We start from the raw sequence: 10855 nt of genomic DNA, 5'->3' as shown, positions 1-10855 counted from the left end.
TCTGTGTGGACTGACTGTATACAGATTATTTTTCTTTGTTGACTGACAATACAAATTACAGATTATTTTTCTGTGTGGACTGACTGTATACAGATTACAGATTATATTTCTGTGTGGACTGACTGTATACAGATTATACTTCTGTGTGGACTGACTGTATACAGATTATTTTTCTGTGTTGACTGACTGTATACAGATTATACTTCTGTGTGGACTGAGTGTATACAGATTACAGATTATACTTCTGTGTGGACTGAGTGTATACAGAATACAGATTATAATTCTGTGTGGACTGACTGTATACAGATTATACTTTTGTGTGTACTGACTGTATACACATTACAGATTATACTTCTGTCTGGACTGACTGTACACAGATTACAGATTATACTTGTGTGGACTGACTGTACACAGATTACAGATTATACTTCTGTGTGGACTGATTGTATACAGATTACAGATTATACTTCTGTGTGGACTGACTGTATACAGATTACACTTCTGTGTGGACTGACTGCATACAGATTACAGATTACACTTCTGTGTGGATTGACTGTACACAGATTACAGATTATACTTCTGTGTGGACTGATTGTATACAGATTACAGATTATACTTCTGTGTGGACTGACTGCATACAGATTACAGATTACACTTCTGTGTGGACTGACTGTATACAGATTACAGATTACACTTCTGTGTGGACTGACTGTATTGCCCAGTGCTGGTCTGGTAAATAGAGTTTGGCACCGGCACAGAGGGGCTGCTGGAAGCCGGCACCTCATCCTCTGGATTTTCTTCCTCAATTTTCGGCACGGCCGATGAATTGGACGAAAGCTCGTTAAAGATTTTCCTGGAGGAAAACAGAACGTTATCAGACTTCACACAGCACACGCTGTAATCTCACTTCCTGTTCTACTCACCGATAAGACGGACGCCTGGAGAGAATCTCCCGCCTCATCTGTGTGTCTGAAACGGGCTCGTCCTGGTCCAGCGCGGCCACGGTGGCGATCTGAACAAACAGGCAGGTTCTTTAACGTGTTGAGCAACAGCTTTTCTGTTTAATGTCATTATTGTGGGGGTTGTTGTCTCCACACAGAAGTCTCTTTGTGGTGCGTGCTTGGAAAGAAGGATGACGTCAAACAGGGAATTTAAGCAGGATATAATTTTCTACTTTAATCTTTTCAACCCATTACAGTCTCCACAGATTTATTCAATACTGTATAATCATCTGCACATGCTTCTTTAAACATCATCGTATTGTAGAAAGAACATATGCGGTAATATGTAGTCCTTAGTTTGTTTTATTGGATTAAAATAAATATACCTTGTAGATTTTGTTGTGTGTCGTCATTCTTTTACTTTTATGACTCACACTGATGCGCAACAGTCGTGTGTTCCAAACGTACAGTTGTTTTGGCACCACTGGAGGAGGACCTGTACCGCATGAAGAGGCACTGCAAGTTTGTGAACCCTTTAGATTTTTCCATATTTCTGCATAAATATGAACTCAAACATCAACAAGTAGATAAAGAGAACGCAGTTAAACAAAAGAGACAAAAATATTATACTTGGTCATTTATTTATTGAGGAAAATGATCCAGTATTACATATTTGTAGGCGGTAAAAGTATGTGAACCTCAAGGATTTACAGTTAAATTGAAGGTGAAATTAGAGTCAGGTGTTTTCAATCAGTGGGACGATGATCAGGTGTGAGTGGGCACCCCGTTTGATTTAAAGAACAGGGGTCCATCGTCTGATCTTCACAACATGTTTGTGGAAGTGGATCATGGAGGAACAAAGGAGATTTCTGAGGAGCTCGGTAAAAGAGTTGTTGATGCTCATCAGGCTGGAAAAGGTTACAGAACATCTGTAAAGAGTTTGGACTCCACCAATCCACATCACACAGATTGTGTACAAACGGAGGACATTCAAGAGCATCGCTGCCCTCCCCAGGAGTGGTGGACCAGCAAAGATCACTCCAAGAGCAAGGCGTGGAACAGTCGGCGAGGTCACAAAGGACTGTCATTTCTAACCCGAACCCCGGCCCCGCCCGACCCGGATTTGGACTGGCTCGGGCCATTATAATGCGCAGGCCGGGTCGGGCTTATGATTGCGTCAGCGGACGTGCGCGGCTGACGACCCAATTATATGGCAACATGGCTTGCCATACTATCAGCCATTTGACCGTGCACTGATCGGCCTTGAAAGAGGTAAAAAGTTGAGTTGAGCTTCAGATGGACTTCTGCAGGGACCCATCGCCCAAATGGACGTTCATTCAGCCGCTGCACTCAGCGGACACGCGCGGCCAACGACCCAAACAGGTGAGATCACAAAACATCCAACATGTCAGAGCAGGGTCCGTGTTTGAATACAGGCAGAAGCAGCTCTGACCTGTAGTTACTGTTAATTCGTTGGGTCGGTTGGGGTTTGGAAATGATGGCTACGGGCTGGGGCCGGATTTTTTGGGCCCGAATGCAACTCTACACAGCACCCCAGGGTAACCTGTGTGGACGAATGAAACTAAAATAGAGCTGTTTGGTTTAAATGTTTGGACAAAGGAAAAAAATGCATTCCTGCAGAGGAGCCTTATCCCATCTGTGAAACATGGTGGTGGTAGTATCATGGTTTGGGCCTGTTTTGCTGAATCTGGGCCAGGACGGCTACGGAGGAATGGGCTAAAACTCCTCCAAGCTGAGACTGATCAACAGTTACTGGAAACTATTAGTTGCAGTTATTGCTGCACGGGGTGGGGGGTGGGGGGGTCACACCAGATACTGCAAGCAAAGGTTCACTTATTGTTTCCACTCACAAATATATAATATCGGATCATTTTCCTCAATAAATAAAAAAGCAAGTATAATGTTTTTGTCTCATTTGTTTAACTGGGTTCTCTTCATCCACTTTTAGGACTTGTGTGAAAAAAAGATGATGTTTTAGTTCATGTTTATGCAGAAATATGAAAAATTTTAAGGAGTTAAACTTTAAAACACCACTGTACATTCATGTTTTCATATCAGTGTAGATGCTATACATCTACTTAAAACATTTACGCTCTGAAATAAAAATAAAATAAAATAAAAACCCTTCAGCTGCTGTGTGCGAAGTTTCGGTGTAGTTTTTTATCATTTATATTTTTTTAATTCATTTTAACAACCTAAAACAGATAAGTTCGTACCTTTTTGTCAGATGAAAGAAAAACCCATACAAAAACCGCACGAGCCTTGAACACGAGTAGTAACAGGTGCTTTGGAATGAGGCAGAAAGCCACTTTGTGTTTACGTGTCGTCACTTCGCAGGTCAGATAAAATCTTTTCCTGCTGAAAATCTGTTATGAGACAAATCGCCTCCACTTTGCAGTTAATGTTGCAAATGTGCTGATTCTGCTTCCTGTTTCATTTCCCTTCTCCAAACTGCTCCAGCACTAAAAAGACTGAAACTCCTGCACGTCTAGAAGTTAAAAGTCCTTTCAGCCAGAATAACCCAGCTTCACCTCCGACTGTTAACATCTGCGCTATCTCCAGCTTCTGGAGCACACGACAACATTTACAGATCACGAAGGTCAGACTGACGAGGCGCCGCGGCTCACCGCTAAATGTTCGTCCACAAGAACACATTACGACCTGCATTAACGTACAAAATATAACGTAACATTGATCGTTTTAACTTTTTTTTTTTTTTTTTTGTGGGGACGCTGAAACACGAAAACGGCAAAATCCAAATGTTCCATCGGGACTTAATGGGTTTTAGCGATTTCTCTGCCCAGTTTTTTTTTTAAACACTGACTCTGTGAAAATATGAAACTAATAAAAAAGCAGAGAAACGGACTAATCAGAGGGTGCTAATGGCTAGTTAGCCTGTTAGCTGCTTTATTAATCTAACTTAGGGTCACACAGTGTTATCTTTATTTAAATCCACCATAAAAAGAAACTAACACTTTTTTAAAGCAAGTCGCCAAAAAATTAACTAAATTCAACTTTACACTAATTAATATAAAATACGAGACTGATATAATAAAAAATAAACAAGTCATTGGTAAAAATTTGACTTAAAGGCTGCCCAAACCAACGTCTTTGTCTTTATTACAAGACAAACAATTACAATAAACATTTAACCAGCTGATCTCAGTTTTATGCTCACTAATAGTTTATCAGGATATAATCTTAATTATGTCAAAATGAGATAATAATTTCCACAACGGGACTCGTTTTTCTATTTATCAAAAACAGTTTGGTCTCTACTTACTTTTTGTTACCGTTAAACTATAAATCAGTTTATTATAAATCTTTATGTCATAATGTCACAGTAGCTTTTATATGTGGTATTTATTTACCGGTCCGGTAGTTATAAACGTGGCCTTTTATATTATGAAAGGTTGCAGACCCCCGTCAGGATAAAAGCAGCTTTCCTTCAGCAGTTACTGCACCAGTTCCTGTTCCAAGTTACTAGTTTAACCCCTTTTTACTTCATTTATAATAATAATAATAATTTTATTTAAGAAGCGCCTTTCAGGACACCAAAGGACACTTTACAGCAAGAAACATATCAGATAAGATTGCGTAAAAACAAACACCGTACAAAGACCAACAGCAATAAATTGAAATATAAAATACATAAAACAACGTTAAGAAGAATGGGCGAGTCTAAAGAGATGTGTTTTCAGAGCAGTCTTGAACAGAGAAAGAGAGATGGTGTTTCGTAGGTCTGGTGGTAGAGAGTTCAGAAGTGAGGGGCAGAGCAGGTGAAGGACCTGCTCCCCATGGTGGAGAGGCGGGCAGAAGGTACATGGAGGTGTAGTGAAGAGGAGGATCTGAGAGCGAGAGGGGATGGAGATGTGTAGGAGGTCAGATAGGTACGGAGGGGCAAGACTGTGGATAGCTTTGAAAGTGAGAAGAAGAATTTTGAAGACGATGTGTGATTTAACCGGGAGCCAGTGGAGCTGCTGCAAGACTGGAGCGATGTGGTTATAGGAGGAGGTTTGAGTGATGACACGGGCAGCTGAGTTCTGGACCTTCTGTAGCTTTTGGAGAGATTTGTTGGGGAGGCCATAAAGAAGGGAGTTGCAGTAGTCAACCCGGGAAGTCACAAGACTGTGCACAAGGATGGCTGTGGAGCGGGGTGTGAGAGAAGGACGGAGACGGTTGATATTTCGGAGAAGGAAACAGACCGAGTAGCATTGTTGATGTGTGAAGTGAAGGAGAGAGTGGTGTCGAGGATGACACCGAGACCCTTGACCTGAGGCGAGGGGGACAGCAGAGAGTTGTTAAGGGGGACATTCTGACGTTCCGACTTTGAAATAGAGTTTTTGGTACCGACAAGGATAATTTCTGTTTTGTCACCGTTTAGTTGAAGAAAATTATTAGAAAACCGGTGATTGAGCTCACCGAGACATTCGGTGAGTATGGAGGGAGTGGAGTTTGGTTTTGCTGACAAGTAAAGCTGTGTGTCATCAGCATAACAGTGGAAATGGACACTAAATTTGCAGAAGATGTGACCTAGAGGAAGGAGGTAAATGATGAAGAGGAGGGGTCCGAGGACAGAGCCTTGTGGCACACCCGTGGAGACGGGGGAAGACTGAGAACAGAAGGATTTAAGCTGAATAAATTGAATGTGGCCAGAGAGAGAAGATTTGAACCAGTCTAACGGAGTACCTGAGATGCCACTGGAGGTTAGTCTGTTGAGGAGGATAGAATGACAGATGGTGTCGAAGGCAGAACTTAGGTGAAGTAGAATGAGGATGGACAGAAGACCAGAGTTGGCAACAAGAAGAAGGTCATTAGTAATTTTTATTAGAGCTGTTTCGGTGCTATGGTGGGGGCGAAAACCAGATTGAAACTCTTCATAAACGTTATTGTTGGATAGGTGAGAGTGAAGTTGACTAGCAACGACAGGGGCCGAGATGGTGTAGGGGCGGGGCAACTGACTCGGGACACGAAGGTCCTGGGTTTGACCCCCGATCATCGCACATCTCGTGGTGTCTCTGAGCAGGACACCCAATCCTACATTGCTCCCCAGGCAGCTTACATAGCTGCCCACTGCTACACCTGGGTTTATCTCGGGTGCGATGGGTAAAATGCAGAGAGCAATTTTGTCTTTGTATGGGAACATACAATGATGACAACACATAGCACTTTATTATTTATTTCAAGAACCTTGGACATAAAGGGCAGATTAGAGATTGGATTAAGATTACTAGAATAAGTTTAACGTTCACAAACACAACCTAAAAACTCTTTTTGTCCCCTTTTATCAGCAGCATGTGCTTCAGGTGCAACCTGCTTCCTGTCGGCTACCAGTGAGGACTTATTGGAAATGTGGGCCTCAGCGTCCTGATAAGGGCATTTCAAATAAAACAGGACAGGGAATCAGCCCGGCAGCCTTCCGGTGGGAAAACCAACCACTCTACGTTGATCCACATTAACTAACGGCAGAACAGCTGCTTAGATCAAACTCTTTGATGAATGTCAGTGGATCTATTGAAAACAGCCAACAATGATTTTAACTCTAGATTAACGGCCGAGCCTGGAGGTTTGTACACTTTAATATCGATAAATAAATGATTAGGCACGAGTTTATTCTAGTTTCTTTTTGTACGGGATGCGTTTTTAATAACTTCAGCGCTCGTTTGAAAGTGGAAGGCTGTGATTTACAGAACCAAGGTGGAGCTGAACCAACAAAAGGACTCGTTTTGACTTTAAAACCTGAACCAGTCAAACACTTGACGGCCTCAGCTTGAAGAAGTGGGACTTGTGTAAAAAGGTGTGGGCCCACCTGAACAGTCTGGACCTGTGGTGACTGGATAACGGAGGTCTGCGGGGCCTGGATGACCCTTTGGACCGAAGCAGTCTGCTCTTCAGACAGCCGGACGACAGCCGAAGGATCTCCGTCTATCAAAACCTGCAGCCACAAACCAAAAAGACTCGGAGAATATTCACAAAAGGGCGCCATTTAAAAAAAGAAGCTAATTATACATCAGCTATTATCTGGTAAGTCCGGGGACATTTAGAGGAAGACATGTAGCATTCCTGAAGCTGCGAGAAGAACAGCGAGTACCTGAGTGGAGGCTGCAGGAGACGGGCTGGCATCACTGAGATTCTCTTCTCCATCTGTCATGGAGTCATTTAAGCTGCTCTCCAGCTGAGATGATACCGACGTATCCATGACCACGCACGGTTATTATCACAGACGCTGGAAGTGACATCGCACAAAAACAGACAAATATCACCAAACTGGCACGTATCAGATCGTCTGTGTGGTTGGACCAACACGGCTAACAAGATGAAGAGGTTTTCTCCACCGTACATCCGTAATTGTTCATTTTTAAAACAGGAACAAAAGAATAATCTTAAATTATTGTGGGGAAAAGACGCAGAACTAATAACGACAACTTGTCGTCGTGTCAGAAGACGACGTCGTTTAAAAGAGACAAAACGGAGGCACTTCGGTGTTGGACAGAGTCTCGTTTCATTCTGGTTTGTGTGTGAACGGAACGGATTTCCAGTCTGAGTCAAAAGCAGTTTGTGACGACGACTCTCAGCTACTACCACACCGAATTTCAGCTCAATGTCCATAAAGATGACGGAGTTATGTGTTGGCTAATAGTGATCAGCTGTGGCAGCTATTTTTAATTGGATTGACTCTTAAACTGCGTTGCCAGATTGGGCGGTTTTCATTCTGATTTTGCAGGTAAAAATGACTTTGGGCGGATTTGGAGTCAGATCTGCGGTTTTTGAGTTAACCTATTAAACACACTTCAAACAATCATTCATCATTACTGGGTCAAAGCTCCCCTGACCTTTCTCCATCACTGATTGGCTATTGTCATCAGCCGGGGCGTTCACAACAGAGAACTGGTGAGACCGTTAGTGGACGCCTCGTTGAGCGGGCTGACCCGTTAGCGCTACGTCGGAGCATCCTCCATATTGGATGGGGAAGATCTGCCGGTCAACTAATACAAGGAAATGGAGTGAACTTCATAAAGCACCGTTCTACAAAGTGTTTTAAGTTCACGCCTGTCATTCACACACTGACATGTTTGGAAAACCGGCACCAAAGACAACATTTATAACTTTTAATGTGATTATTAAAAATGTTCAGGTTAGGTTAAAGGTAAGCACTAAGCCAACATATGTATTTTTTTTGAGTGTTTGCAACTACTAATGTGTGTAACACTATTACTGTGGTGATAAATATAGAAATATTTATATTGAACATTTAATCTGGGTCTAGAATAACCAGCTCCTGAAACGTGACGTGCAGATTTTCTGAATCTTTACAGGAGGCGGGGGGTATTGCGTGTGTAACTATACACCGATTTAAAACGATATATCGATTAAATGATTCAATTATATCGTGGCAAAACTAAAACATCGATTCATATCGTCATCTTTAAAATACGCTTTTATTTTGAAATTCCCAAGGCACGTCTGCGTCACCATTTCCGTGCGCCGCTGCGCTCGGCGCCGCCTCAGCAACACGGAAGACGAGGCAGAAAACACAGATAATGAAATTCACTCTCCTGCTGGATTTAAATCAACTGCGTGGAAATATTTTGATTCCAACAGAAGAACGGCTCAACAGACAGAAGTCATGTCGTGTGGAACAGGTGAGTTAAAATACTCGGGAATCACAATAAATTTGTCCGTTCACCTGAAGAAGAAACACGACATTGATAGCCATGTTATTAAGCTCAATATCTGTTTTTGTTTCTTTATAACTGAAAGGTCATCAGGACACTTTTAAGTTAACTGGATTAAAAAAATGCACTTAAACATAAAAAATGTGAGACTACACAGAACAGGTCATTTATTTTGATTTTTTCATTAATTAAGAAAAAAACTTTTTTTTTTATTTATTTAAATGCCTGGTGCCTGTAATAACAGAAATAAAATGGTTAAATCATATTTGAATTGTTTTTGTAAAAAGTTATTTATATGTAAATGCATTTGATATCGCAATATATTATCGCAGACTTGTGAATCGAACAGAATCGAAATCGTATCGTGACAGACTTTGTGATATCGAGAAAAATCGTATCGTCAAACAAATCGATATAATATCGTATCGCGGTAAAGCTGGTGATTTACACCCCTAGTGTGTATGTGTATAATTACCTTGGCTTGTACTGATGTGCGTTCATGTTCAAACAGTAAATATAACAATATATTGATTGGGTGGGATTTTGTGTGATGTGGCGGTTTTTAACAGATTTTCGGGCTGGAAAACCTCGACTCTATCTGGCAACACTGCGCCTAAAGTTAGTCAGTTGTAGCTTTTAAGCTTCACTAGAATTTGTTTAATGGAAAGAAATTTAAATTTAATAGCTTGTAACTGAAAGGTCAGATATTGATCAAAGAGCAGAAATGAATAGTTGAGATAAAAGCCAAAAAAATATATAATTTTCACCTCAAACATTTACAGATAAAAACCCAATTTAAACCCAAATTGGAGCAAAAAGACACAAGTCGATCCTGTAAAAACACAAACAGATGTTTGAGATCAACAGCTGTAAAGTTTTTCTGCAAACTTTGCCATATTGTAGAAATGGAAAGTTACTTTTATCTGAACAAACCACGCCTTATTAGTGAAAACACAACTGCATAGTTCAAAACTTTACACATTATCTTAAATAAAATGCGACAACTAAATATATAATATAATATAATAACAGCACTCGAGTGTTTTTCTTCAGTTTTTCACGTGTGTGGATCCAGGAAGTAAAAGCGTTTTGTTTTGCAAGAGTTGAGGTGTTTTATTTTGAAGAGGCCACTTCACTCGTTTAGATCATACGTGTAAAAATCGTGAGTTTTGACGCTGCTCCGTAAGGAAAGAAACAGAAAGCGCTGACGGCTGAGCCTCTCTCAGGACATTAATCTCTCCATGTTGCTTCCTGCTCACCAAACGGAGGAGTGATGAAAAGTTTTCGCACCGAAGCTGCACATTTCCCGCTCGCTCCGGTTCTGCCCGAACCGGCGCTGACCAGAACAATGTGACAGCTTTGCGGTGACTTACCGAAGTTTTTACGTAGTCTGACTCGTCACTAATGACAGTATGGGTGCACGGCCTGCGCCTCGCCTTCGCGCACGTAGCTCCCACGTCAGCGCTGATGATGCTGTGCCCAAAAATGTCGCCCGTAGAATCTGTTTATCGCCAAAGATTTCCTAGTTAGGACAAGAGGATACACTGCGTCCTACTTCCGGGTTCGCTCGGGTGAACGTCAAACGACAACAAATGGCTCTAATCCTCTTTTATGTTCCGTAAACTGTTAAATAAATAATATTATTACTTTCATATAACATAATGCGGCAGCATGTGCTATTTTAGAGCTTTGTGTTTTCTTCTCGACTAAAAACTCGTCTTTTAAAGCCTAATCAGAAACATAGTCGGCGGTGTAGCATCGAAAGAAAGTTAAGTAAAAAGTTATACTATATTATATTTAATGTCATGTAGCAGTTTTCAAGGTTGACAATAAACAATTAAAATGTAAGTGTCTAGTTTAAAAGGGTTTAAACAACAAAATGTTACTATATTTTTAGAATTTTTTAAGCTGTCTTACAGCTCAGACAGGGTAGTACTGCCCTCTAATGGTTATAAGTTGTAATTACAACAACAAAATTACAAAAGGTAAAACTGAACTAATTAAAAAAAATGATATAATTAGGATGAAAATGCATATAAATAATAATATTATAAATTATAGATTAGTAAGTAAAAATATGTAGAATTATTACTTCCCAAGGGTATAAACACAAACACAAAAAGTTGCCAATTTAAAAAAAAAAAAAAACAACAACAAAATTTTGATCAAACTTCATGAGTTTGTAATTTATTTTGGTTTGTACTTTGTAGTTGACAA

General features: G+C 40.7%; 1 protein-coding gene across 1 annotated transcript in view; it reads right to left on the bottom strand.

Annotated features, from left to right (window-relative positions):
* The window catches only part of crema (cAMP responsive element modulator a), a 19156-nt gene extending 9030 nt beyond the window's left edge, over positions 1–10126 (bottom strand). The window contains exons 1-5 of the mRNA XM_037681931.1: positions 10012–10126; positions 7054–7188; positions 6772–6897; positions 924–1012; positions 711–853 (exon numbers count right to left, since the gene is read on the bottom strand). Of these exons, the coding sequence (XP_037537859.1) occupies positions 711–853; positions 924–1012; positions 6772–6897; positions 7054–7161 (466 nt within the window). The 5' untranslated portion in view covers positions 7162–7188; positions 10012–10126. The remainder of the gene's footprint in view (positions 1–710; positions 854–923; positions 1013–6771; positions 6898–7053; positions 7189–10011) is intronic.
* Between the last annotated feature and the right edge of the window lie 729 nt (positions 10127–10855).

This window comes from Nematolebias whitei, chromosome 9 (assembly GCF_014905685.2).
Source record: "Nematolebias whitei isolate Nwh7 chromosome 9, NemWhi1, whole genome shotgun sequence".
NCBI lineage: Eukaryota > Metazoa > Chordata > Actinopteri > Cyprinodontiformes > Rivulidae > Nematolebias > Nematolebias whitei.
This window is presented reverse-complemented; position numbering and strand designations above follow the sequence as displayed.